We start from the raw sequence: 25861 nt of genomic DNA, 5'->3' as shown, positions 1-25861 counted from the left end.
TAAACGCCCCGCCTCCAGAACCCGGCTTGGCCAATGGGCACCGGAGGGGCGGGGCTAGGGAGTGGCCCGGCGCGTCACGAGACCAAGGAAGTAGCTCTGGGTACCGCTGGGGACAATGCGGGCGCAAGGAGGCGATGGGCGCGTCCGACTCTCGGGGTGCTTGTTCGGCCAGACGAGCCTTTAGCCTCTCGTGGCCTCTGTGTGGCCTCCATGTAGACTTCGAGTGCCCTTTTGTTCCCCCTGGGCGCAGAGGTCTCAGATTTTCCTACGGATGCTGTGTTTGCCTTGGAGGTAGAGTATATGCCTAGGATCCTAGGGTATTCCCTTGACTTTCTGGGCTAGGGTCCGCGAGGGACCTAGCTTGGCTAGGAACAGAGGTTAATGGGGGCTCTGTTCTGTCCCATGCATGGAGATGTAAAGTAACCGCCGTTACGGTGCTGGGGAGGGGAGGCATCCAACCTTGTTCGAGAGATACTGGTGTCCTCTGATGAGGAGTGAGAACATGGCAGGTGGGGGAGAACTCAGTCTTTCATGCCTTCCCCCAGTCCCTACCAGTCCATCCGATTTGCTGACAGTACCCCCATTCCTCTGATAAGAAAACCAAAGCACAGATTCCTTAGATCAGCAGGGCTGTCTGCTGAGTTGCCAGAGGGCAGGGATCACTGTTCAGTCTCTGGCAGCTGACTTAAGGCTCCAGTCTTGTGAAATAAGCAAGTGAACTAACCAAAAGGCTCCAGACTGGGGACCCCACCCCCAGCCTGACTTGAGTGGAGGAACTGGAGCCCTTCCCCCTGTTACGACAATGCACAGAAGGAGAGAGAGGTCTCAGAGAACAACCAGAATGCAAAAATTTATTAACTGGTTTCAACAAGAAAATGAGTGGATACACCTAGAAACACGGATAGTATCTCCCCCAACAGCAGGCAGGGTGGGGAAGGAAGGCAGCAGGGGTAGACCCAGGAGATTCCCCTCTCTGCTCCAGCAAAGTGGGATCCCAAGGACAGGGCCAGGTTCCCTCCATCCAGCTGCAGGCCCCAAGACTACCTCACCCAGGGAAGCCCAGGACTGCAGCTGAGGGCAGGAGGCTGAGCAGCCACGGGCCAGGTCTAGGGCGTAAGGTAGATAGAGGGGTCCAGGATGTGACCCCTCTAGGCTGACATCACCAGGGGGGCGTCATGGGCTGAGGGTTCTGCAGATATGACATCACCACGGCAGAGATGGACAGCCTGAGATGGGAGAGAGGTGTCAGTCCAGGATGGATAGGCTTGGGGTCCCCTTCCCCTCACCCAGGAGTCCCTCCCTCTCCAGATCCAGCCTCACATGAAGCTACTCATCATCTGCTTAGTGTCCTCAGAGCTCCGGGAGTTGGCAAAGCTGATGAAGGAGCAGTAGACAGCGACCCAAGCGCACCACTTCAGCTGGAAGAGGTAGGTGGGTGGGTGGGCTAGGTCGGTGAGAGGCACCCCAATGAGCCCCCACAAGGGCCATTCCCAGGCACCGGTTCCAACCCCAGTTCCACCTGATACAGCTCAAACCCTGAGCCCCAGGAGTCTCTCAGTTCCAGACCCCCATAGTTAACTCCAGGTACCCGAGTTCTGGTCCTACTCCCTGTCCTGCATCTCTGACCCCACCATGTCCCCTCAGGCCTAAGGAGCCTGGCCTTTGACATCCCCCATCGTGCTACGGACCCCACATTTTCTCCACCAGTCCCCACCAAGTTGCATTAAAGCCTGGCCCCACCCTCAGACTGACGTCCTATGTGCCACCCTGACCCGGACACCTGGCTTCCCCGACAGCTCTAGCCTTCTTCACCCAGCATCACCACAGCCCTGCCCCCTCGGCACTGGTCCTGCTTCATTCTGAATCCATGCCTTCCCCACTGTCAGGCAGAGCTACGGGAAGGAAACTCAGCCCTGCCCACCTTGAGCATGAGGCCACACATGCTGAAGATCATGCCGAGCAGGTTCATGTAGTCTGGTGTTGGGTCGTCCAAGGCTGGGTTACACTCGCTCGGCGGGGGCTTGTACCTGCAGCAGGGTCAGGGGTGCTCAAGCTCTGCCCCCAGGATGGGCAGGTGCTCCCCTGGGCCTCCAACCCACAACGCGAGGCCCATTCCCATTGTTAAAAATAAAACCACAGGCCCAAAATGGAGTCACTTATGCTAGGCCATGCCACTAAACTGGGGCTTAGTACCTCACCTAATTGGAGCTTCAGCCTCCCCCAGAAATGTAGTCTTAACCAGTCAGTCAGGAATTTTCTGGTCAGTACCAATGAGGTAGTCTGTCACATGGGCCCCTCTCCCCTCTCCATCCGCCAAAGGAAGAGGTAACCCACCTAATAAGACCCTTTTTTCCCCAAAAGGAGGTGACTTAATCTGAAATAATCCTTTTTTCTGTTTATGACTTCCTTGTCCTGTCTTTAAAAACCTTTCCCTTTCTGTAGCCTTTAGAGCTCCCCTCTACTTGCTAGATGAGATGTTGCCTGATCCATGACGCCTTCAATAAGGTCAATTAGATCTTTAAAATTTACTCAGTTGAATTTTGTTTTTTCAACAGATCTGGTGGCAGCGACAGGATCCAAAGTGAACCTCTGACAGCATTCGGGGACAACGAGAAACATAAGCATGGTACCCATGAACCCCTTTTTGAGTCCACTGTCTTTCTTGCCATTTCTGGGGGCCATGGATAAGTTCCTCTCATTTCTGACCTCTGCTCTCTTTGTGTCACTCCCAATCTAATTGGCTTTCCAGCCAGTTCCCCATTTGTCTGGAATCACTAGTTCCACGTTGGGAGCTGCTGGTAGTTCGGACCACAGTTCCTCATTTGGTTGGAAACCCCCAGCCTTGGTTCTGTTCCCAGATTCCATGTTAGGAACTGCTGGCGGTATGGTCTGCTGTTCCCCATTTATTTGGGATCCTTTCCCAGATTCCACGGTGGGCACTGCTGGTGGCAGCTGTGGTTCCCCATTCGTTTGGAATCAGCCCACAATCCCCATTTGGGGTCTGCTGGTTCAATCCTTTCCCCCAGCCCCAGGTTCTGTGTAGGCAGTTGGTGGTGGTGCACACAGGGCCTTTTTCTTGGCCAGGCCGCAGTAACTGGTTACAGGTGGAATGTTAAGGTATTCATGTTTGTCTGTCTTGCTTTGTGTAGATAAAGCCAGCTAAGAGGCTAAGGGAGATGGGAGCTTTCACCTTTAATGAATCAAGCATGCCACCCATCAGCACACCTGCCTTTTTTATGTCTAAGAACTATAATCCCAAAGGCTGTAAATATCTACAAAAATGGCAAAATATTACTAAAAACAACCTAGAATTACAGTGGCCACTGTGGGGAATGTGTCAGTGAGACAAGATTGTTTATTTCAGGGGCTTCCCTGGTGGCGCAGTGGTTGAGAATCTGCCTGCCAATGCAGGGGACACGGGTTCGAGCCCTGGTCCGGGAAGATCCCACATGCCGCGGAGCGGCTGGGCCCGTGAGGCACAGCTACTGAGCCTGCGTGTCTGGAGCTTGTGCTCTGCAACAAGAGAGGCCGCGACAGTGAGAGGCCTGTGCACCGCGATGAAGAGTGGCCCCTGCTCGCCACAACTAGAGAAAGCCCACGCACAGAAACGAAGACCCAACACAGCCAAAAATAAATAAATAAAATTTAAAAAAAAAAAAAAAAAAAAAAAAGATTGTTTATTTCAGAAGTGCTCTTGAGGGACTTCCCTGGTGGCACAATGGTTAAGAATCCGCCTGCCAATGCAGGGGACACAGGTTTGAGCCCTGGTCCGGGAAGATCCCACATGCCGCAGAGCAACTAAGCCTGTGCACCACAACTAGTGAGCCTGAGCTCTAGAGCCCGCGAGCCACAACTACTGAGCCCACGCACTGCAACTACTGAAGCCCGGGGGCCTAGAGCCCATGCTCCACAACAGGAGAAGCCACTGCAATGAGAAGCCCACACACTGCAATGAAGCGCAGCCCCCTGTCCACAATTAGAGAAAGCACGCACGCAGCAACGAAGATCCAACACAGCCAAAAAACAAATAAATTTATTTTTTTAAAAAAAAGTGGGCTTCCCTGGTGGTGCAATGGTTGAGAGTCCGCCTGCCGATGCAGGGGACACGGGTTCGTGCCCCGGTCCGGGAAGATCCCGCATGCAGCGGAGTGGCTGGGACCGTGAGCCATGGCTGCTGAGCCTGTGCGTCCGGAGGCTGCGCTCCGCTACGGGAGAGGCCGCGGCAGTGAGAGGCCCGCATACCGCAAAGGAAAAAAAAAAAAAATTGAGGTTCAGACCAAAAGGACTGAACCTGAGTTCCAGGAATGCCCTAGCTGACTTTCATGCAGACAGCAGCAACAGAGTCTATAAATATTATGGCACTGGGAATTCCCTGGTGGTCCAATGGTTAAGACTGGGTGCTTTCACTGTGGTGGCCCAGGTTCAGTCCCTGGTAGGGGAACTAACATCTCGCAAGCTGCACGGAGCAGCCAGTAAATAAATAAGGCACATATGGATGAAGACCATTCTGCTTCAGCAAAAAATGACCCCTCATTGCCTGACTGGCCATCCTGATGTCCTTGTAACATGGCACCAGTCTGCTCCTGAACAGAGACTTTTTTTTTTTCTTTTCTGGCAACACCATGGGCGGCTTGTGAGATCTCAGTTCCCCCGCCAGGGATTGAATCCTGGCCCTCGGCAATGAAAGCACAGAGTCCCAACCACTGGTCTGCCGGGGAATTCCCTGAACAGAGAAATTAAGGTGCACAAACAATGGTTGTAAATTAAATGAACAATTGGGGCTATGGAAAACCCAGGATGACCACTTCCCAGCTCCACGGCAAACCCCATTTTTCAGTTTTTGCATCCCTTCACCCATCACAGTGCAGTTTTTTGTTGTTGTTTTTTGGGGGTTTTTTTGCGATACGCAGGCCTCTCACTGTTGTGGCCTCTCCCGCTGCGGACCACAGGCTCCGGACGCGCAGGCTCAGCAGCCATGGCTCACGGGCCCAGCCGCTCCGCGACATGTGGGATCTCCGCGGACCGGGGCACGAACCCGTGTCCCCTGCATCGGCAGGCGGACTCTCCACCACTGAGCCACCAGGGAAGCCCCACAGTGCATTTAAGATGACTCAAATGATGAATAGACATTGGTGGGGAGACACAAAATTACAAAAACAGTTTACCACCAATGTTTGACCTGTCAGGTCCCTAACCCTGGAAGAATTATTTTTGTTCCCAGAGGCCTCAGACCTCCTCCCTCTGGACCCTCTGAGCACCTACAGCTGGATTTCATTCAACTGCCACCTAGTATGGGTTATCAGTAAGTTCTTGTTATTGTATGTATATTTTCAGGATGGGTTGAAGCCTTCCCTTGCCACAAGGCTGATGCCCTCACAATGGCAAAGAAGCTGTTAGAAAATGTGTTTACCAGGTGAGGTATACCTTCCACAATCTCCAGTGATTGAGGCACGGACTTCACTGGGCAAACCAGACAAGGCTTAATGAAAACCGTGCAAACTTCTTGGAATTATCACTTTCCCTATCACCCTCAATCATCAGGCAAGGTAGAGAGAACTAATGGGATCCTCAAAAATCTCTAAACTTGCTAAAACTAGTGGACTCCCTTGGCCTAAGGTATTGCCTCTGGCCATGCCAACTGTTCCCAGTACCCCCTGTGGAAAACATAGACTCACTGCACATGGAATAGTCACCAGGAGACCAGTGTCCATTGGTATACACCTTTCTGCTGAGTCCTTATTATATCATGTTAGTATGACCACCTACTATAAGTCTTTCATGTCTTATGCCTATCATCGACAGGTTAAAGAAGCCTTCCAAGATCGCAGTTCGAAGGATTCTGTTGGTCACAGTCTGGAGCCTGGTGACTGGGTATTATGGAAACGTCATCAGAGGAAGACAGCCCTCAAGCCCATTGGAAGAGACCACACCAAGTGCTCCTAACCACTGACACTGCTGCAAAACTAGAAGGCATTGAGCCTTGGGTACACATCTCACAGCTAAGGAAGGCTCCACCAGACATCTAGTCCTGTACAGACGTTGGAGACCTCTGAATGTAACTGATAAGGAAGAGAAGCAGCTGACATCAAGGTGGACTGCTTCTGTCCCAGACGCCAGCTATAGACCATACTTGAACTAAACGTGAAACCCTTCCTCCTTTTTCTTTTCTTTACTCTGGTATTGACCTGGAAAGATGTTTTCATCCTTCTCTCCCAGGCCATTGCTAAGGGAGGTAAGCTTTCAGACTGCTGGATTTGTCAACAAAGATTCCAATCTATCCATGATGCCAGAGACCCCCTGGTCCTTCCTGTGACCAATTTCTCTTCTATTCTCAAAGTCACAGAAAACTGCAATCGAACCCCCTAAAAATTTCTTATGTGGTTCAACTTGTACAGCCAGAACAACCTATGCCTTGTTGTTTCCTTTCTCCCATCATAACTTACTCAGTTAGACACAATTACCTAGTAAATCTTAGTGCATTTGCACCCCCATGTTCCCATGATAATCTAGATCAGATTTGCCCCCAATCACTAAGAGATCTCACCAGCAGCAACCATCTTTGCAAGGCATTTAGAACAACACTTTATTTCAGGATGGGAGATTCTCTTCCCATACGTGCTGAAAACCTAACTGACACCTGGTTGGAATGGGTAAACGCAGTAATTCCTGTGACTGAATCCATTAACAGTACCTCCTTAACGGGAATGGTTTGTGTCCCCACAGGATCTGTCTTTGTCCATCGTGGTTATCATTCTCTTTGGGCCTCTGATAGCCAGTGCACAGGGGGCAATACCTCTTAGGTTATGTAACTGGGCCCCTAACTATTCCACAGGGGAACTAAGACACCTCATTAGTCAAATCCCCTGGATTTACATCATCAAGTTAAAAATAACGATGAGCGGGACTTCCCTGGTGGTCCAGTCGCTAAGACTCCACGCTGCCAAGGCAGGAGGCCCAGGTTCGATCCCTGGTCAGGGAACTGGGAACTAGATCCCACATGCTACATGCTACAAGGAAGATCCCACATGCCGCAACTAAGACCCACCACAGCCAAATAAGTAAATAAATAAATATCTTTTTAAAAATAACGATGAGGATTTCATGACTCAGGATTCATTTCCTTCGGCAGGGCCATCAGCCCAAGAAAGATCCTTAGATTCTCTGGCCAAAGTTGTTCTTTATAATAGAATAGCCCTTGATTATCTTTTAGCTGAGCAAGGAGTGTCTATGCTGTGGTCAATATCACCTGCTGCACCTGGATTAACCCTTCTGGATTAGCTGAAACTCTATTATATAAAATCACTGAGCAAGCCAGTTGGCTTAAGAAGGTGACTCCTTCAACGGGAACTTTCTTTTTTTAGGAGGGATCGAACCCGTGCCCACTGCATTGGAAGCGTGGAGTCCTAACCACTGGACCCCAAGGGAATTCCCAATGGGAACTTTCTTTGACGTATTTGATTTTGCCTGGTTTGGATCCTGGGGACCATGGCTCCGAAGTGCACTCCAAACATTGTGAATTATCCTGTTTATTATAATAATCTCCCTGGTGCACTTAATCTCTCAAAAGCTTTAAATGCATACTCACTGCCACTAACCACCAAGCAAAAGATCTCCTTAAGACTCGAACATCAGAAAAGTAACCAAAAAATGACCAACTTAAAAACTGTGAACCTGAACCCAGTCAGGACCTGTGACTATCACAGGGGTTAAGCAAAAATATCATAACTTCTGGTTAGCACACAAAGGAACAAGAAAAATTGCAAGAACCTCAGAGCAGTAGCTGAGAGTGGCCCTCATGCCTTAAGTTTTGCTCACATCTCTCAGTTAAGCTGAGAGTCTGATTAAGGTGGGGAGGGTGGAAGGAGGGGGCATTGTTAAAGAGAAAACCACAGGCCAAAAATGGAGTCCCTTATGCTAGGTCAAGCAACCAAAGCAGGGCTCAATACCTAACCTAACCGAAGCTTCAACCTCCTCCAGAAATGTAGTCTTAACCGGTCAGTCAGGAATTTTCTGGTCAGCACCAATGAGGTATTCGGTCACATGGGTCCTCTCCCCTTTCCATTCTCCAAAAGGAAGACGAGGTAACCCCACCTAATAAGACCCTTTTTCCCCCAAAAGGGAAATGACCTAATCTGAAATCACCCTTTTTTTCTGATTATGACTTCCTCGCCTTGCCTTTAAAAAACCTTTCCCTTTCTGTAGCCCTTTGGCGCTCCCCTCTACTTGCTAGATGGGATGCTGCCCAATTCATGAATCATTTGATAAATCCAATCATATCTTTAAATTCTACAGATGAATTTTGTTTTTTTTGCTTTTTAACACCATGACAACTAGGATCCTCACCTCAGCACTTTGTTGGGCCTCCGTGGGTCCGACATATTGTTCGCGGACATAGCGAGTCGCGCCTCTTCCGCTGCGGGAGTCTCAGCTTCCGGCGGCTTCCAGCAGGGAAACGGAGGATGGCTTTTAGAGTAACACCCTCTGCCCTCGCGCTTCCGTTCCTGCCGGCGGAAGCTGGAACTCCCCCCATCCAGGGGACAGAGAATTCGAAGAAGCCAAAAATGTTCCAAGAAAACAGAACGTGGGGAAAGAAACCGAGACGCTGGAAACAAGCTTCAGTGTTTCCAGCGCTTTCTCCAAAAAGCCTAAACGTTGAACCCGGAAGTGAGAAATAGGAAGTAGACTATGGAGGACAATAATAAGGTTACACCAAAGCGTGGGTTCCCAGGGCAGAAAGCCCCGGTGCAGGCTACTGTAGGGTGGCGAGGAAGGGAGGGCGGAGCAATGGCTTTCCCGCAGCCAAAACCGCGGGGCCCGGAGCTGCCTCGGAAGCTGTTGAAGACGTTGGACTGCGGGCAGAGGGCGGTGCGAGCCGTGCGATTTAATGGTGAGCGCCCTTATCGTCATTCCGGGTCCTACCTCCGCCTCCTGAAGTCGGCGGCCCAGTAACCCCCTCGTGGTGTTCCCCAGTGGATGGCAATTACTGTCTGACTTGCGGCAGCGACAAGACCCTGAAGCTGTGGAGCCCGCTGCGAGGGACGCTACTGCGGACGTACAGCGGCCACGGCTACGAGGTGCTGGACGCGGCAGGGTGAGCCGGGGGCCAGAGCGGGATCGAGGCGCTGAGGCCGGGATCAGAGGTAGACGCTGATCTTCCCTGCTTTGCTCTCTAGCTCCTTTGACAACAGCAGTCTCTGCTCCGGCGGCGGGGACAAGGCAGTGGTGCTGTGGGATGTGGCATCGGGGCAGGTCGTGCGTAAATTCCGGGGCCACGCCGGGGTGAGTGCAAGCAAGAAAAGGCCTCGTTAGAACGGACCGGAACTGCGTGTAGGTGGTGACAGGCACCCACCCCTCCCCACACCATTACAGCGCAAGGATCCTTCCCCACGGCCCCGCCTTCACCAAGCCCTGTCCTTGCAGATCCTCCAAAAACTTTCACCTTCCCTACCCCTAGCCTTTTCCCTTGCTTTAACTTGCACTGGGAGCCCTGCTTTTATCCCCATCCTCCAAAGTCCAGCCTTCTCTAAGCTGCTGTTCCTGTTTTACAGAAGGTGAACACAGTGCAGTTTAATGAAGAGGCCACAGTTATCCTGTCTGGTGAGTCCGGGGCCTAGGCAGGTGGGCGCAGGGGGCTGCCCCGGCCCCCCCAAACCTGATCCACTTTCATGCTGACCTCACAGGCTCTATCGATTCCACCATCCGCTGCTGGGACTGCCGCTCACGGAGACCTGAGCCCATACAGACGCTGGACGAAGCCAAGGATGGCATATCCAGCGTGAAGGTGTCAGACCATGAGGTCCTCGCAGGGTGAGTGGGACCAGGACCTTGCCCCTCCCCAGGTGCCACTGGGGATCATAGCTGTCTCTGTACTTAGATTAAAATCTACTCTCAAAAAAAAAAAAAAAAAAATCTACTCTCCTCACTGCACTCACAAGGCCTTGCATGGTCTGGTCTCTGTTGTGCTCTCAGTTTTTATTCATTCCCAGGCTCATTTCTGTTAAATATGCCACACATGCTCCCACCCCAGGACCGACTTTTGCAATTGCTCTTCCTCTGCCTGGGCTACCCTTCTACTACTTATTCCGAGTGTGTTTGAGCACCACCTGCAGGTCACGTTTTCAGTCAATGAGCATACAGGAGTTAAAAGATAGGAAAACAAGGAAGAACCCAGCTTACCTAGAGTTGATGTTCTACCTGCAGGAGACAATTAAAAAAATATACATTCCCATGCAGGGCTGCCCAAATGTTGCCACAACCTGAGGGAGTGCCGATACCACCACTGGGGGCATTTGGGCTGCATGGCCTGGTGGCCTACCCAGTTCCCACACATCCCCCCTTGGACTGCACATGGCTGGCTCCTTCTCATCTTCAAGTACCAAGTCAAACATCACCTCCTTGGGGACCTGATTACCCTCAGTCAGCAAGGCTCCACGTTGGCAGCTAGTGCTCCTGGCTTGGTAGCAGCTGTGTCCCAAGCTCCCACACAGGGTGTAGCCCAGAGAAGGAGCTCAGTATAAATCAGAAACAGATGCAGTGGGACCTGATTGGCCCCTGGGGCTGAGTCTCAAAGCCAGTGCCTCAGAATTCCACTCGTGAATTCACTTCAATGCATGTTTTCTGTGGCCAGGACTGACATGTCCATGACATGACAGTGAAGGGTGCCCAGGAAGGGCAGGCACCCAGCCTTGCTCTCAGGGCCCTGGCCAGGTGAGAGGGTACAGGAACACCAAAGCTGGAGCCCTGGACCTACTGGCCCCTGTGATGCTTCAGCTGGATCCATCCTCTCTTGCAGCTCCGTAGATGGCCGGGTAAGGCGCTATGACCTGAGGATGGGGCAACTCTTCTCAGACTACGTGGGCAGTGAGTGTGGCTGGGGCTGTAAGGCAGGCAGGGAAGGTGGGGGCAGCACGGGAGACCCCAGCCTGACCTGCTTTCCCACCCCTCCCCTTACCCCAGGCCCCATCACCTGCACCTGCTTCAGCCGGGACGGGCAGTGCACCCTGGTGTCCAGCCTGGACTCCACGTTGCGGCTTCTAGACAAGGACACAGGGGAGCTGCTGGGCGAGTGAGTCCTCAGGGCTATGGGGCCCCTCCCCCACTCCCAGTAAGGCCCCAAACCCCCACTGATGCCACTCACACCCAGGTACACGGGCCATAAGAACCAGGAGTACAAGCTGGACTGCTGCCTGAGCGAGCGCGACACGCACGTGGTCAGCTGCTCCGAGGACGGGAAGGTGTTCTTCTGGGACCTGGTGGAGGTGAGCCTCTGCGTGGGGGGGCCTGCCCGGTCCTTACTTGAGTCACTCCCAGGCCTTTATAAGGGAGTGCTGTTGGAACTGGGGGCTGGAAGGAGGAGTGAGTGAGGGGATGAGGTGAGAACATTCCTGGCAAAGGGCACAGCATGTGCTAAGGCTCGGGGTTGTGGCACACACGCACTGGTCAGGAGATAGAAGCACTTTGGATGGCACTGGCGGCAGCAGAATCCAGGTCAGGCAGGGCCACTGGGACTGACCCTGGGGTAGGAGGAGCAGATAGTGGCATCTGACCTCAGGGGAGACAGGGCTGTAGTTGTTCAGGAAATCTGAGCTACCCCTGAGCATCCCTGTGGTATCCAGCCCCCAAGCCCTGTGGGCCCTGTCGGCCCTGTCCTGATGTGTCTCAGCCTGTTGGGGGTGTCAGGATGCGAACTGACCAGCCAGGCGTAGTGGGGTCAGAGCTGGGGCTTGGCCAGAGAAGTAAGCCTCCTAAGAGGATGGAGGGAACCAGGGGGCCCTGGAGAGTCCAGGGGCCAGCTCTCCCTCTGGGAACTAAGAAGGTGCCAACGTTCTGCCTACTTCTCGAGGTTCCTGTAGACCGGAAGTCACCCTGAAGGGGAGGGCACATGAAGGGACACTTTCCAGGTGGAAAGAGGAATGGTGGCCTCCTTGAAGAACTGTGTTTGTTAAGCTGTGTCTGCAGGGTGATGAAGGGAGCGGGCATTGAGGCTATCAGGTGGGCGGGTGAAGCCCAGATGGCGGCAGAGGGGGAGGGAAGCTGGGACCCACATGTGACCGGCCGCGGAGGAGGGTGGTGGCTGTGAAGGTGGAGAGAATCAGCATCTCTGGGCATGGTCTAAAGGTAGAACCAAGAGGATTTACCGACAAAGGGATGTGAGATGTAAGAGAAAGATTCCAGATGTTTGACCTGAGCACCCAGAAGGACGGAGTGACTGAGGGGCTCAGTTTGTGGCTGGTTAAATTTACAGTGTCTCGGAAGCACTTAGACGCATGTGGCTGAGAGCGGGGGAGAAGCAGCTGAGGGGAGGGAGACACACTGGTGACACTCCCAACTCCCTCACTCCACAGGGTGCCCTGGCGCTGGCCCTGCCTGTAGGTCCCAGTGTGGTACAGTCGCTGGCCTACCACCCCACGGAGCCCTGCCTGCTGACCACCATGGGGGGCAGCATCCAATGCTGGCGGGAGGAGACCTACAAGGCTGAGGATGGCACAGGCTGAAGCCAGGGAACCCACGACCAAGGACAGAGAGAGAGAGACAGCCTGAGAAGGACCACTGAGACCATGTATTCTAGACACGCTGCTGATCAAGGAGTTGGGAGGAGCTGGGTCTGCAAACTAATAAATAGAGGAGGTGGTGAGGCCTCCCTGGGGCTGCACCGTCCAGTGTTCAGTCCTCATTCTTCTCGGGCGTGAAGGCATCTACCTTCTGGGCAAAGGTTTCAGCCACGAGCAGCGGAAAGACCAGGGAGGCATCAGCATAGACCTGTGGAGGGGACTCAGGTGAGCCATGGGACCCAAGGCCGTACCCCGAGAGACCCTCTGCCCCAGCTGGCTGGCCGGCCCTCACCTTGACAGGCTGTGCGTCCACCCGGATCTTGCCCCAAGAGACAGCTTCATCTGGCCGAGCGCCTGAGTCAGAGCCATCAAATTCCTGGGCTGTGTTGATGTAGACAGCGTAGTCAGCCCCATTCCGCTGTAGGGAGGGGCAGAGTGGGATGTCAGCCACACAGACTCCAAGGCAGGGCACTGTAGCTAGAGGCTGAGGGACGTGTTCCAGATGAAGGAAGCCCTTGGCGGCCCCTCATTCCAAGGGAAGGGCCCCACGTCAACATCTGGGCAGAGTGAGGGGTCACGGGATGCTGGGCAGACAGTGGGCAGCGTTGCTCCAGACTCGCCTGCTTGGTAGCAAGAGGTCTCCCACATCTGCCACCAGCTCTATAGAAGACCTCCAAATCCAACTTACCTCTCCCCTCTCTATGGCCCCCACCCTGGGCCCCTCATTTGTTCCCCCCAGAGCAGCCAGAGAGCGCCTGAGAGCACCTGAGTGGCTCTCAAGGCCCTGCACTTTCTGCCTGTCACCTCCTGCCTCACCTCCTCCTGCCACTCTCGCCTTCGCCAGCCTCCTAGCTGTTCCCTGACCTACATCAGGCGCCTCAGAACCTTTGCACTGACTGGTTCCTCTGCTGGGAATTCTATCTCGCCCCCACCCTCCAAGACAACCACATGGCTCATGGGACCATCCCCTGAAAAACCTCTGCTGGCAGGTCACATTTCCCAGGAAGCTTTCCCTTTTATGAACAGCACCCCTTTCACTTGCCATCTCGTCATCCTCCCTTATTTTTCTCCATAGCAGTTACTACCACCTGATACACATGTCACCTGTTTGCTGTCTCCCCCCACTAGAACATCAGTGCCAGGAGGGCAGGGATTTTGGCCTGTCTAGTCCACAGCTGTCTACCCAGCACATGGCATAGGCCTAGTACACAGGCCTGTCTGCATGACAGGCCTGAGTGCCACCTCCTACTAGGGAGCACACACACTCCATCCCTGCTCACCATGAGGTTGGCGTTGGCAATGTGGTGCTTGACCATGCCACCGCCCAGGATGATCATCCCAGTGCGCCTGGCGAAGATGGCCTGTGTGTTGATGAGCCTGAGGTCTGGGAAAGAGGGCTGTGTCAGGCCGTGGGCCCAGGCAGCCCTCCTCCCCCGCTCCTCTGGAGCCCCAGCACCTTACCTTCAACGATGTCCAGGACCAGGCCTGGGTTCTTATAGGAATGGAAGAAGATCATGTCACCCAGCGAGCCATCTGTGAGTGCCGGGCTCAACACAGGGATGTGGTTCTGGGAAAGAGCAAGACAGGAGAGCGGTTAGAGCTCAGAGCCCTGCAGGGGCAGTCTGGGAGCACTCCCTCCTCTTTGCCTGATTCTGGGCAGGGAGCTTAACTTCACTTGTGCCTGGCACATAAAGAATGGTAGCTCTTGTTTTTCTGATTGCTGGGCCCCATAGTCTCTGAGGAGCATGGGACCCTACGCCAGGCCCCATGGGGGCTGCTAAGCACGGCCCCCAACTGCTTCCCAGTAGTCTAGGAGTAGAGCCAGAATACAAGGACCACACTCAACAGCTGTGGGACCTCAGGCAAATTGCCTAACCTCTCTGTTTCTGAGGTTCCTCACCTAGGAGTGGGAATAAGAATAGTACCAACTCCCCAGGTGGCTGTAAAGATGAAACAACACATGCCAAAGCCTGGCAACTTTGCCCCCACCCAGCCCCTCACCTTCTGGGCCCAGTAGTACACTGACTCTGGGTTGTTTATCTCCTTGCCAAGCCGGGCGATCATCTTGGAAGGCGTCCACTTCACACCCTAGGAGGAGACATCAGCTTCAGCCAGCGGCACCTCCCCTGACACCCACCGTGCCACCCGCCCCCCCCCCCCCCAGGTTCCTCCAGCCTCACCTCCGTGTTCTGCTCCAGCACCATCTGGTCCAAAATGGGCATCAGCCAGTCCTCAAACTTGCAGTAATTGTCATTGGGCACCAGCAGGTTTCCGATCCTGGGGACAGGAGGCATGTGGGCATCAGGGCCCAGGACCCTCAGCCTGGCTCCCCTACCCAGCACCACTCAAGGCCCCCCCACCTGTTGATCCCGTTCTCACGTAGCTCCTTCCCCCTGAGGCTGAACTCGCCCAGGTATGTGGGCGCCAGACACTTGATGAGATCCTCCTCCACACCCCCAGCCGTGGTCACCAAGACGTCCACCTGCAGTCACAAGGCAGTGAGGTTGGCCAAGGAAGGGAGGCCCTGCTTTCGTACCAGGCAGGACTCCTAACTCCCAACTCTCATCCAGTGACCCTTGTGGGGAGCTCTGCTGCAAAACAAAACTGACCCATTGTTCCCTATCTCATTTCAATGACCAGTAATCTTATTGCCCATTAAGACCCAGAGAGGCCAAGGCCACAACCCCACCAGGTCCCCACCATGTTGTGCTGCACGAGGTAACGGATGGTCTCACGGATGCCCGAACTGATGAGGTTGGATGTGTAGCCCAGAAAAATGGTGCAGCCGGTGAGTGGGCGGCAGCTCTGGGTCAGGTCTGCATGTTGGTCTTCATCCTGAGCCAGCGGCTCTAGTTTCTTCTCTATCTAGGTGTATAAGGGCAGCGTCGAGTTAACCTCTGGCCCCAAACTCCAGCCCAAGGACCCCAGGTGGGTTTCAGAGACAGACTCCGCGCCCAGGCCCTGCCCACTGAGGGATATGGGACCACTTCTACCTGGAACCAGGGAATGAACGCCCCTGTGCAGGCTCCGCCCTTTCCACAGCCCAAGTCTCAGGTGACACACTCAGGCTTTGCCTCTTTTCAGGAATCACTTTTGCAGTCCCGAACCCTCTCCCCACTGGGAAAAGCAAATCCAACCTCAGGTCCCGCCCTGCCTTAGGCTCCTCCTTCAATCCCTCCCTCAACTGCGCGGTCTGGCCTCAGACTCCGCCCATTCCAGAATACCTGCACACGTTGCCTATAACGCGCCCCCTACCTAGAATCAGTCCCGACCCACTCCCCGGCACAAAAACTCGCGCCCGGGAGGGGGTGCCCGTCTCTCTCCAACTATCGGACGAAAAACACACCTCCTCCCAAGGAAGTCCCGCCCCCAAGTACCCCACAATGCTACTGGAGGCCACGCCCCCTCAACCCAGGAAGTCCCACCCAGGCCTCACCATGGCGTTGACTTGCTGTACCGCGCGCCCGAAGTTGGTGGCCTGGAAACCAGTGGTGCCGAAGGCCTCCAGCAGCGCGCGGTAGTTCACGCCACGGTCGAAGTCGTAGCCCCGGACCTGGGCGCTCTCGGACGGCAGTGCCGAGCTGTGCTTTAACACGGCGGCCAGCGCCGCCGCGGGCGCCTCCCTCTCCAGGGGACCCTCCATGCTCCTGCGGCCGCACTGTCAAATCAGAGCCGCCCCAGGCCAGGCCTCCGGCGGCCTCGAACACCTCTAAGCCTCAGCACGCACAACCTGCGGAGGGCCGGAAGTTGTGTATGTCACGTGAACCGCCAACGCCGGGAGTCCAGGGTGCAGCCGTCTTTGCTTGTGCATTCCGTATTACGGAAGCCTCAAGGAGCCATTATTTCCTGTTTCTCGTGTTCTCAGTCTCAAATGAATGAGGAGCCCGCTGGAGACCTACCGCGTTGCGTGGCGCTTGCCCATTCGTTTCTGTCCTCTCAGAGAGAGAGGATGGCTTCTTAGACGTCGCCCTTGGACAGAATTCGAATCACCAGGAAGTATCAGATAGTTTCTGCCGCTGAGCGTCTCTCGTCAAATGGGATAGTGATCCCTGTTCGTGTCTTGCAAGTCTCCAGAGCCTCCACGTGCTGCATAACCTTCTGGTCTTCCTTCCCCTGGCAGCTGCAGCTGTCACCTCCTCTGGGAAGCCTTCCCTGACCTTTTTCTGGGTAAAAGACCTCCTCTGAGATCCAGGGCTGACATCTATTTCCCTCCAGCAAGACTGAGATCCTGGAGGTGGTGTCTGTATCTCATGGGTCCTCCAGACCATGCATAGGGTCTGGTCCAGAGGGACCCCTTTAATCACTCTCACTCTGCAGTTTATGGAGTCTACACTATACACTGGGCTTTGTGCTGGGTGCTGCAGATTTATCAGTGAACAAAATGCAGACCCTGCCCTTCTGGAGCCCACAGTTTGGGGAGCTAGAAGGGTAACAACAGTGGTAAGTGCTATGTAGAATTAAACGGGCTGATGTGAGAGTCCATGGGGTTGGGGGTGGGTGGAAGAGTTGGTGGTTTTATTTGGAGGGAGAGGTGGTTGGGGAAGGATGCCAAGGAGGTGATATTTCAGCCAAGGTCAGAAGAGGCCCCATATGTGAAGATCTGGGTGGGGGGGGGGCCATTCCCACTGGGAGAGAGAACAGCCAGTGCAAAGGCCCTGAGGTTAAAAAGGAGCCTATTTAATTAGAGGAACAGAACATCCTCCTTGACAGCCCCCACTTGGATCTCAAACTCCTGGCCTCAGTTCCCTCGCCACCTAACCTTGATCTTCCTGCAGTCTGCCACATCTCTGCAAACAGCCCTACCTTCCACTCATCTAGCAGGCTGAAAACTGGGGAGTTGAGCCTGATGTTTCCCCTTTTTCACACCCCACATCCATCCCTTCACACGTCTGCCAAATTCTACCTACAATTCTACCTACAAAATAGGTGCTTTTCTTTGTTATTTATTTATTTTGGGTCTTCGTTGCTGCACATAGGCTTTCTCTAGTTGCGGCGAGCGGGGGCTACTCTTCGTTGCAGTGCGTGGGCTTCTCACTGCGGTGGCTTCTCTTGTTTTGGAGCACGGGTTCTAGGCCTGTGGCCTTAAGTAGCTGTGGCTCGCGGGGTCTAGAGCGCAGGCTCGGTAGTTGGGGCGCCTGGGCTTAGTCACTCCGCAGCACATGGAGCCAGATCCCTGGACCAGGGATCAAACCTGTGTCCCCTGCATTGGCAGGCGGATTCTTAACCACTGCGCCACCAGGGAAGCCCTATTTTTCTCCAATTTTTAAAATTGTGGTAAAATACACATAAAGTTCACCATTGTAACCATTTTTAAGTGCATTGTTCAGAAGCATTAAGTACATTCACATTGTTGTTCAACCGTCACCACCATTCATCTTCAGAACTTACCCATCAAACACTAACTCCCCATTCCCTCTCTCTCCTCAGCCCCCAGCAACCCCCATTCTGCTTTCTGTCGCTATGGATTTGGCTACTTTAGGGACCTCACATAAGTGGAATCATACATTGTCTGTCATTTTGTGACTAGCTTATTTCACTTAGCATAATGTCCTCAAGGTGCATCCGTGTTGTAGTGTGATTTATTTAACGGATCCCACTGGCTGACTTGAGGAGAACGGGGTCGGGGCTGTGCAGGGCAGGGGAGACCAGGCAACTGCGCTGGTCCAGGCACACTGAGCTGGGGGCACCAGGACCCAGATGCTACCAACAGGGTGGAGAGAAGTGACCAGTTTGACAACTTGGAAGTTGATCTGTGAATAGCACAGGGAACCCTATTCAGTACTCTGTAATGACCTATATGGGAATAGAATCTTAAAAAGAGTGGATATATGTGTATGTATAACTGACTCACTTTGCTGTACAGCAGAAACTAACACAACATTGTAAATCAACTACAGCCGATTAAAAAAAATTAATTAAAACAAAAGAAGGTTGATCTGATGGCTCTTGAGGAAGGATCAAATGTGGGAATACTGGAAGAAAGGAATGAAGGAGTTAAAGATTTGAGCCAGAGAAGTTGGATGGATGGTGGTGAATTTGGGGGCTGGAGGTTTTGGGGGAAGATGATCCAGAGTCCAGCTTTGGCCAAGTTAAGTGGGAGACAACCGAGAGATGGGTGTGATGGACCGAGGAGGCAGGAGGGTCCTCAGGTGGGCCTGAGGTCAGGGAAGGGGCTGGGATGAGGCAGGGGAAGCCATCAGCATGAGTGAGTGGACTGAGTCATCTGTGGATCCCTGGGCCATGAGTGCAGTTAGAGAGAGGAGAGACGGGGCTGCACCTGAACCAGGTTACACTTTGCACCTCCGCCCATCGGAGTAGGGCAGGAGCCTGGCAAAGAAGGTCTGTAGGGGCCAGTTAGGGGATCAAACAGGTCAGTGAGAGCCCAGGGCCCCTACACTCCCCCGGCCAAGGTGACACATGACACCAGGGCAGCCACTGGGCCTCTTGGAGCAGGGACCGCCCCACCTCAGCTGCCGCTGGTGACATTACACTCCATGAGTGTCCTGGCTTCAAAGTCTCTGCAGGGGTTGGGGAGGGAGAGGAGGGGGTTGGAGAGGCCAGGGTGGTGGGGGCGGGAGCCAGAGCGGGGCTGCAGGAGGAGGACTGAGCAGCCAGGAGTCAGCCGGAGTCCTCAGCTGAGGTATGTGGTCCTGACAGGCGTTGGGGAGCAGCCAATCCCATCCCTCAGTCCCCAGAGGACACAGGAGGATGTGTGGGAGCTCAGGGTTTGGGGTTCAGCCTGCTGTCTGTGGCTCTGCTCACGACTCCCCCAGATGCCCGGCAAGGTGACCACTGGCAGCGACATCGGGCAGGCCCGCTGGGCCGTGGAGCAGATGCAGATGGAGGTGGGCATTAACTGTGTAAAGGTGAGGCCAGGGCAAGGCGGGTGCATCTGAGCAAGGGGGCAGGTGGACAGCCCAGCCCAGGTCTGGCTAACCGGGCTGGCCTGCAGGTATCCAAGGCGGCCGCTGACCTGCTACAGTTCTGCACGGAGCAGGCCGAGAGTGACCCCTTCCTCGTGGGCATCCCAGCTGCCACCAACCCCTTCAAGGAGAAGAAGCCCTGCACCATCCTATGACCCTGTAGCCTGGACCACCCAGGGGGCCTCAATAAACATAAAGTGAATGCTCCTCAGGGCATGGCTTGGCCAGGTTGCGATGGGGGGGCGAAGGGGGACTTCGGGCTTGCAGGGACCAGTGTGGTGTGCAACTGGCCCAGCCTCCCTCCCCGCCCACTCCAGGGTCATGGCCACAGGGGCCCACACACACCCTGGACCCTGGACAGAAAAGCACGCCCCTCCCTCACCCCTACCTGCTACCCACCCTCCAGCCTATGGGGTAGCATTAGCAGATCCCCTGTCCCACTGCACAAACACACCCAGGATTAGAGTCCCAATCTACATGCCAGCGCGTGCCACACACATACACGCCCACATGGCGCACACACACACACACAGGTGCCATCATACAGGTGCCACGTTCTCAAGTGTCTCCCTCTTCCACACAGACATACACGGACAGGAATACTATAACAACACACACAGTCAGACCGGCCTCCCCGGGGACACTCAGACGCACATGATCCCTGAAATGCACCGGGGCGGGCACAGATGCACACCCCCACACACACACACACACACACAGCAGTGGCTGTCGCTGAGGCTTTCATACACCAACTCACAGACACACGCACATCCCTGGCATCCCAGCGCCAAGCAGCCTCGGGCGGATCCCTCAGGTGACACCAAGCTCACAGTCCAGGCCGGAGCACCAGTACATCAGGTTTATTTCTCCTTTGCTCTCCAGGGAGAGCAGGCATCCAAATCATAACAAAATCAAGGGCCCGAGGGTGGGGAGCAGCCCCCTGGGTTGGCCGAAACACAAACCTCACCTCCCCTGGCATGCGGCCCAGCCCAGGGACCCCCACCCACCCACCATGGCCAGGACTCCTTGTGCCCTAGTCCTGTGGGGGCGGGGCAAAGGCAGCACCAGCGTGGGGGAAGGTCCCCCCTGAGAACGGAGGCCCCAGCCCAGCCTGCCAGCCGGCAGATCCACATCCACATCTGCCTGCTCAGGCCTGCAGCCTCCAGACCTCCAGCGACAGGCCCCCAGAGGCGGCCACCACCAGGTTGCCCTCAGCGCAGATCTGCCAGGGCGGGGACATGAGGAGTCAGGGGTGCTCTGAGCAGCCAGGCAGGGCGCATGGGACAGGGCCTTACCCCATTCAGCACGTTGTGGTGGCTTCGAGTGCAGATGGTCCTTGGGGGGTCTGTGGGCACGTGCACCTGGTGAGGGGCAATGGGCAGAGGTCACGAGGTGTGCTCCTGGCAAGTGAGGGTGTGTAGAGAGGGGGGACTGTCGCAGGGCCTCACCCGGATGGTCTTGTCGGTGGATGTGGTGTACAAGGCCCCCAGGGAGTGTTTGATCCCTGTGATCTGAGACCTGTGGCCCACATCAAAGGACTGCGGAAGGGAGGGACAGGTGACACTCAGGTGTGGCTCTCCCAAGGCCAGTCCCCCACTGCCACCCAGGGGTTAAGAGGTAGGGAGGCAGCCCAGGGCAGATCGTGCGGGGGCAAGAGCCTTGGCAGACCCTGACGAGCTGGAAGCAGCCATCCCGGTTGGCGAAGACATGCAGCAGGCCCTGGTTATCGCCGGCCCAGAGCTGAGGATCCTGGTAGGACATGCAGAGCAGGTAGGAGTCCAGCTGTGGGAGGGACACGGGACGGAGCAGCTCAGGCCAGTCCGGGCCCCGCCGCAGCCCTGGTCCCTCCAGCCCCCTGGGGAGCGCCCACCTGCAGCCGCTGCAGGACGCTGTTGGCTCGGCGGTCAAACACCACCAGCGTGTGGTCCTCGCTGCCTGAAATGATGTGCCGGTCGTCCGCCAGCAGCGCCAGCACCGCGCTTGAGTGCAGCCGCCGACTCTTCAGCAGGGCCGGGCCGACTGCATGGGCAATGGGCCAGGGAGGAGGGGGACATCAGAGCCCCTTGGAGGCCCCCTGGCCCGCCCCAGGACCCTGGGTCTCCATCCTTCCTGGCAAAATACTACTCTGTCTGCTCCCCCAGCCCCCATCCCACAGGTAACCCTGTTGTTCCTCTGCCACCCCAGCTGGATCCAGGCCTCACAGGACCACCAGACCCCCCCCACCAACCCATCTCCATCCCGCCTCCTTCCTCCAGTCCCATCTGCTCTCAGTACAGAATGGACCTCAGCAAGTCCCAGCATAAAATGCTTCCCTCCTCCTGCAGGTCAGCCTGAGACTTGCCCCCACCCCATCCCGGCTCTGGCTCTGCCTGGAAAAGTTACACTGGGCCCTTCAATTAAAATAAGAATGAATAAATAAATAAACAATGGAAAAGGCTTATGGGCTGGGCCAAGTTCATTCTAGGCATTTTAATGTAAACATTTAATCTACCAAAGTTCTTATTGTCATCTCCTCCCATTAGCCCTAGGCGGCTGGAGTTATTATTATCTGGATTTGACAAATGGGGAAACTGAGGTTCAAACCTGACTGGGGTCACACAGCTAGGAGGTGGGGGAGCCAGAATTCTCAAGGACTGTCCTGCCTCCTACGGGACTCAGGCTCAGAGGCCCCTCCTCTGGGAGCCCTCCAGTACTTGACCCCACCCCACGTGGAGGCGGGGCTTCCTCTGCCCCCAATACCCACCCCCACCTGTCACCTTTGTGGCCCCCAGCACAACACAGGCCACTCTGAGTGGTCAGCCTCTCGTTATGTGACTGTCACCCCAGTTAGACTGTGAGGCCCAAGTGTCTCCTTCCCCAGGATGACCCTGGAGACACCAGGCAGCCCTGCTCTCCCACCTAGGCTTCAGGGTCCCCAGCCCACCTCTGGGGTCGTAGACGGTCACCTTCTTGTCATAGGTGCCAGTCACCAGGATATCAGGCCGGTAGGACAGGCACAGCACAGCTGCCTTGGCCCTGGGGACACACAGACCACAGGGCTGGGGCTGTGGCCAGACAGACCCCTGCCCACCCAGGCCCCCCTGCCCAGGACCCCTCACACTTTATCTCGCCAAACTGCTGCCCATCAGCCGCCATGTCCCAGAGCTTCACCGTGCTGTCCCAGGAACCAGAGCACACTCGGTGGTCCAGCGCCGCCAGTGACCACACCCAGCCCTGTGGGACCAGACCCGTGTGATCTTCCCCATTTCACGGAACCCAGAGTGAGTCAGCACTGGGTAGAGATTAGAGCCTAGGTCTGTGGGTCTGACCTCAGAGCCCAGGACATGCGCACCCCAACCTAATAATATTCCTAAATCAAGTTCTGCAGAGCCTCAGCTGCAGCGGTGGTTTGAGGCCACATGACAGTGTGATTAAGAATGGGGCCTCCATGGGAATTTCCTGGCAGTCCAGTGGTTAGGACTCCGAGCTCTCACTGCCAAAGGCCCAGGTTCTATCCCTGGTCAGGGAACTAAGATTCGGCAAGCCACGTGGCACACACAAAAATGGGACCTCCAGGGAATTCCCTGGTGGCCTAGTGTTCTGGGCTTTCGTTGTTGTGGCCCGGGTTCAATCCCTGGTCAGGGAACTAATATCCCGCAAGCTGCTTCGTATGGGGAAAAAAAAAAGAATGGGGCCTCTACTCCATGACCTGGGTGAATGAAGTAACATCCCTCAGTTTCTTCATTGGGAAAATGAGCATAAAAAAAAGTCCCTGTGTCAGGAGCTAAAATGCACAGAACGCAGCTAGCTCCCCACTGACTCATTCCTCACCAAACCCTCTGAGGAGAGTACTATGATGTGTCCCGTTCTACAGATAATGAAACTGGTGCACAGAGAGGTTGAGTCCCTCACCCAAGGTCACACAGCCAGGAAGTAGCAGAGTGGGGATTTGAACCCAGCAGCCTGGCTCCGAGACCAAGCTCTTGGCCACCAGCCTAGACCACCTCAATGGCTGGTGGAGGTGCCCCTCCATGACCACCTCTCATGAGATGACAGTCAGGCTCAGAGCTGTCTGATCCCCAAGGGTGGCCTCATAACTGCCCTACCTGGGGCCACTCAAGGTATACCTGACACCTCCTAAGCACCTACTGTATATGAGCCTGAACAACGCTCTTAATGCATATTCATTTCATTCGTCCTCATCCTAATTACCTCTGGACAGAAGCAGAAACTAAGGCCCAGATAAGTCATACATCTCACTTAAAGTCACACTGACAACAGCAGAGCAAGATTTAAATCTGTGAGGTCTGGTGCCAAAACCTGTGCCCTTAGCCACGGTACCCTACCCAGGCCGCACGCCTCCTACCTCTGCCTGGCCTCCTACCCCCTCACCTTGTGAGTGCTGTTCTTCTGGGTGCCCAGGGCCTTGACCAGAACCCGGCTAGGCTCCACCCCCAGCTGTTGCAGGTCCCACAGGTTGACATTGCGATCTCGGGAGCCTGACAGGCAGAGTGTCCCACCCTGGGAGAGGAGTGAGGTGATGTTGTTGGGGTCACCCTGGCCCACCACTGCCTGGCCTTCCACCGACCCCCGTCTCACCTGGAGCAGCAGCACTGAGTCAATGGAAGCAAAGTGCCCATCGGCCAGGCAGAAGTACTCAGCCCTGCGCCCATCCTCTGCCCAGCGCGACAGGTGCTGCTCCAGCTCAATGCAGGCTGCTGGCCAGTCAAAGTCCTCCTCTGTGGGACGCAAGAGCAGGGTCCCCAGTGGGCAGGAACCCTGCCACCACCCACACCAGCTGTCCAAGCTCACTGCGCTGGCTTCCGGGGAGCACAACCTGAACCAGACCTGGAGAGAACCCACCTGGATCCCTTACCCCACCCAAGGAGGCCGAGGCTCTAGCTTTGGGACCACCAGCCCACGCACCTGCCAAGCAGGTCTAGGATTGCTCCTTACCCAGTTTCCAGAAATTGGGTAACTGGAGCCTCAGGATCACCTTCCCGGGCCCCATCCCCCAACCCAAGTCTGGGGGATAGCAGCCTCAGGACGTTAAGGCCCTGCCTCACCCCTGGCTAAGGTCCAACCTCAGCCCTCCCAACCCTCAGGCTGGGCACAAGAGCTAGGACTTCATAACTAACACTTCCTGCCTCGGCCATCTGAACCAGACCCATGGAAGTGTTTCCCAAACCAGCATCCCAAACCTGGGAGCTTTGTCAAGATGCAGAATCCAAGCCCTTGACCCAACCAAACATCTATGTTTTATCAAGCTGTTCAGTAAAGTCCCATCAATTCAAGATCACCAAGCTGCCTTATCCTCTAGGGACCAAAGACCTTGGAGGCAGGAGAAATTACCACCAGCCCCTGCCTAAGATCCCAGGTTAGAACCTGGACTCGAGGGTCTGTGATTGCTAGTATCAGGGATCCCAACCTCTAAACCCTAGCTTAATAAGTTCAAGGGTTGCAGGCTCTGGACCTGAGTCCTGCCGCACCCTCACCTAGGCCAAGTCTCTAGAGGTAAGGGGATTTGGCATCACCAGTTACTGCCTTAGCACCTAGACCCAGAACCTGGGGATTCTTGGGCTTACTCTGAGCCCCAAGGAGATTCTGACAGCCTATGACTTCAAGTCCCTGTGTCAACCCCAAGCCTGAGGATCGTTGGATTCCGAGTTCAGGGACCCCAGCTACGCAAGTAGATTTCCACAGCCTCAGGACCCCAAGTATCTGTCTCATAGTCCACCCAGAGGTCAGGGGCTTTGGTACCACCAGTAGGTACCTCAGCCACCGCTGAGCCAGGACAGCCAGGTAGTCTGCTCCAGTGACTGTACTTACAGCACCCTGGACCCTCCCCCCCGCCTCAAGCTTGACCTGGGCGGGCCACCCTGGCCCCCGGGCGCGCGCACCTTCCACCACTGGGTAGGGCGCGCGTACGCGGCGCTGCGCGCGTAGCCTCCAGGTGACATGGTCACGCACGAGGTCGCGCAGCGCGTGGCACACGCGCGGCAGGACGTGGAGCACGAGGCGCGCGTCCAGGTAGGCGCATATCTCGAGCAGCAGCTCCGGAGGAAGGCTCAGCAGGCCCGGAACCGCCACCGCCGGGCCCTTGGACGCGGCCCGCGGCTCCAGAGCGCCAAGGGACACAGCGGGCGCGGGCAGCGGAGGGGCGCGCGGGGGTGCCAGCCCGAGTTTCGGAGGACTGAGCACGCGGGCCACGTAAGCCTCGGCCTGTGCGTCGGGGTCAGGCTCCGGCTCCGGCTCCGGCTCCGAGTCATCGTCCCAGGCGCAGGGATCATCGCGCGGCCCTGGAGGCAGCTCCATAGCGACCGGGTGGGCGCGGCCGGCCCGGCCCTGTCAGCAGCCGAGCCCGCGTCCTGTCTCCTAGGCAGCGCGAGGGTACTTCCGGCGCTGCCT

At 55.6% G+C, this 25861-nt stretch overlaps 5 protein-coding genes and 1 long non-coding RNA gene across 11 annotated transcripts; 3 read left to right on the top strand and 3 right to left on the bottom strand.

The window, feature by feature from the left end:
* Positions 1–823: 823 nt before the first annotated feature.
* Positions 824–11280, bottom strand: WDR83OS (WD repeat domain 83 opposite strand). 2 transcript variants are annotated; one of them, XM_032627046.1, is made up of 6 exons: positions 11138–11280; positions 10967–11054; positions 8344–10823; positions 1922–2027; positions 1321–1418; positions 824–1226 (listed from the first exon to the last, which is right to left on the bottom strand). In XM_032627046.1, the coding sequence occupies exons 3-6, from the start codon at positions 8391–8393 to the stop codon at positions 1160–1162; spliced, it is 321 nt and encodes a 106-aa protein (XP_032482937.1). In that variant the 5' UTR covers positions 8394–10823; positions 10967–11054; positions 11138–11280; the 3' UTR covers positions 824–1159. The 2 variants fall into 2 exon arrangements, with proteins under 2 accessions (XP_032482937.1, XP_032482938.1); XM_032627047.1 differs by having other exon boundaries at positions 10973–11054.
* On the top strand, positions 1309–7947 carry LOC116751311. Of its 2 annotated transcripts, XR_004349229.1 has the most exons (4): positions 1309–1427; positions 2556–2626; positions 5222–5302; positions 5803–7947. It is a non-coding gene; the product is annotated as an uncharacterized LOC116751311 (long non-coding RNA). The 2 variants fall into 2 exon arrangements; XR_004349228.1 differs by lacking the exon at positions 5222–5302.
* On the top strand, positions 8565–12652 carry WDR83 (WD repeat domain 83). The gene is made up of 9 exons (XM_032627045.1): positions 8565–8887; positions 8971–9091; positions 9174–9279; positions 9549–9597; positions 9681–9807; positions 10793–10860; positions 10957–11065; positions 11144–11258; positions 12345–12652. The coding sequence occupies exons 1-9, from the start codon at positions 8686–8688 to the stop codon at positions 12492–12494; spliced, it is 1047 nt and encodes a 348-aa protein (XP_032482936.1). The 5' UTR covers positions 8565–8685; the 3' UTR covers positions 12495–12652.
* On the bottom strand, positions 12538–18448 carry DHPS (deoxyhypusine synthase). Of its 3 annotated transcripts, XM_032627043.1 has the most exons (10): positions 15988–16103; positions 15545–15668; positions 15252–15416; positions 14912–15033; positions 14732–14828; positions 14553–14639; positions 14013–14118; positions 13832–13935; positions 12844–12969; positions 12541–12759 (listed from the first exon to the last, which is right to left on the bottom strand). In XM_032627043.1, the coding sequence occupies exons 3-10, from the start codon at positions 15252–15254 to the stop codon at positions 12664–12666; spliced, it is 741 nt and encodes a 246-aa protein (XP_032482934.1). In that variant the 5' UTR covers positions 15255–15416; positions 15545–15668; positions 15988–16103; the 3' UTR covers positions 12541–12663. The 3 variants fall into 3 exon arrangements, with proteins under 3 accessions (XP_032482932.1, XP_032482934.1, XP_032482933.1); XM_032627041.1 differs by lacking the exon at positions 15545–15668 and having other exon boundaries at positions 12538–12759; positions 15988–18448; XM_032627042.1 differs by lacking the exons at positions 15545–15668; positions 15988–16103 and adding an exon at positions 15807–15908.
* An 876-nt stretch (positions 18449–19324) lies between these two features.
* Positions 19325–19629, top strand: GNG14 (G protein subunit gamma 14). Its single transcript, XM_032625582.1, is given in 2 exon segments — positions 19325–19511; positions 19514–19629. Coding segments are annotated over 2 exon segments (303 nt in total).
* Positions 19630–20318: 689 nt separating this feature from the next.
* Positions 20319–25850, bottom strand: FBXW9 (F-box and WD repeat domain containing 9). 2 transcript variants are annotated; one of them, XM_032625810.1, is made up of 10 exons: positions 25354–25849; positions 24053–24192; positions 23846–23974; positions 22575–22687; positions 22398–22489; positions 21345–21493; positions 21143–21256; positions 20923–21012; positions 20770–20835; positions 20319–20696 (listed from the first exon to the last, which is right to left on the bottom strand). In XM_032625810.1, the coding sequence occupies exons 1-10, from the start codon at positions 25766–25768 to the stop codon at positions 20622–20624; spliced, it is 1383 nt and encodes a 460-aa protein (XP_032481701.1). In that variant the 5' UTR covers positions 25769–25849; the 3' UTR covers positions 20319–20621. The 2 variants fall into 2 exon arrangements, with proteins under 2 accessions (XP_032481701.1, XP_032481700.1); XM_032625809.1 differs by having other exon boundaries at positions 20319–20835; positions 25354–25850.
* Positions 25851–25861: the final 11 nt, after the last annotated feature.

The sequence above is a fragment of the Phocoena sinus genome, chromosome 3 (genome assembly GCF_008692025.1).
Source record: "Phocoena sinus isolate mPhoSin1 chromosome 3, mPhoSin1.pri, whole genome shotgun sequence".
NCBI lineage: Eukaryota > Metazoa > Chordata > Mammalia > Artiodactyla > Phocoenidae > Phocoena > Phocoena sinus.
The sequence above is the reverse complement of the archived record's forward strand: the minus strand, read 5'-3'. Positions and strand labels throughout refer to the sequence as shown.

Excerpts from the sequence above, each read along its gene's own strand:
- WDR83OS (XM_032627046.1), bottom strand. The coding sequence starts at position 8,393 with ATGTCCGCGAACAATATGTCGGACCCACGGAGGCCCAACAAAGTGCTG. Across the intron at positions 1,419-1,921 it reads TGTGTGGCCTCATGCTCAAG|CTGAAGTGGTGCGCTTGGGT; the intron begins GTGGGCAGGGCT and ends TACCTCTTCCAG. Across the intron at positions 1,227-1,320 it reads CAGATGATGAGTAGCTTCAT|GCTGTCCATCTCTGCCGTGG; the intron begins GTGAGGCTGGAT and ends CTCCCATCTCAG.
- WDR83 (XM_032627045.1), top strand. The coding sequence starts at position 8,686 with ATGGAGGACAATAATAAGGTTACACCAAAGCGTGGGTTCCCAGGGCAG. Across the intron at positions 9,092-9,173 it reads GAGGTGCTGGACGCGGCAGG|CTCCTTTGACAACAGCAGTC; the intron begins GTGAGCCGGGGG and ends TTTGCTCTCTAG. Across the intron at positions 11,259-12,344 it reads TCTTCTGGGACCTGGTGGAG|GGTGCCCTGGCGCTGGCCCT; the intron begins GTGAGCCTCTGC and ends CTCACTCCACAG.
- DHPS (XM_032627041.1), bottom strand. The coding sequence starts at position 16,194 with ATGGAGGGTCCCCTGGAGAGGGAGGCGCCCGCGGCGGCGCTGGCCGCC. Across the intron at positions 15,034-15,251 it reads ACCTCGTGCAGCACAACATG|GTGGACGTCTTGGTGACCAC; the intron begins GTGGGGACCTGG and ends TTGTGACTGCAG. Across the intron at positions 14,640-14,731 it reads TGCTGGAGCAGAACACGGAG|GGTGTGAAGTGGACGCCTTC; the intron begins GTGAGGCTGGAG and ends GTCTCCTCCTAG.
- FBXW9 (XM_032625809.1), bottom strand. The coding sequence starts at position 25,768 with ATGGAGCTGCCTCCAGGGCCGCGCGATGATCCCTGCGCCTGGGACGAT. Across the intron at positions 21,494-22,397 it reads GACCGTCTACGACCCCAGAG|TCGGCCCGGCCCTGCTGAAG; the intron begins GTGGGCTGGGGA and ends TTGCCCATGCAG. Across the intron at positions 21,257-21,344 it reads GCGTCCTGCAGCGGCTGCAG|CTGGACTCCTACCTGCTCTG; the intron begins GTGGGCGCTCCC and ends TCCCTCCCACAG.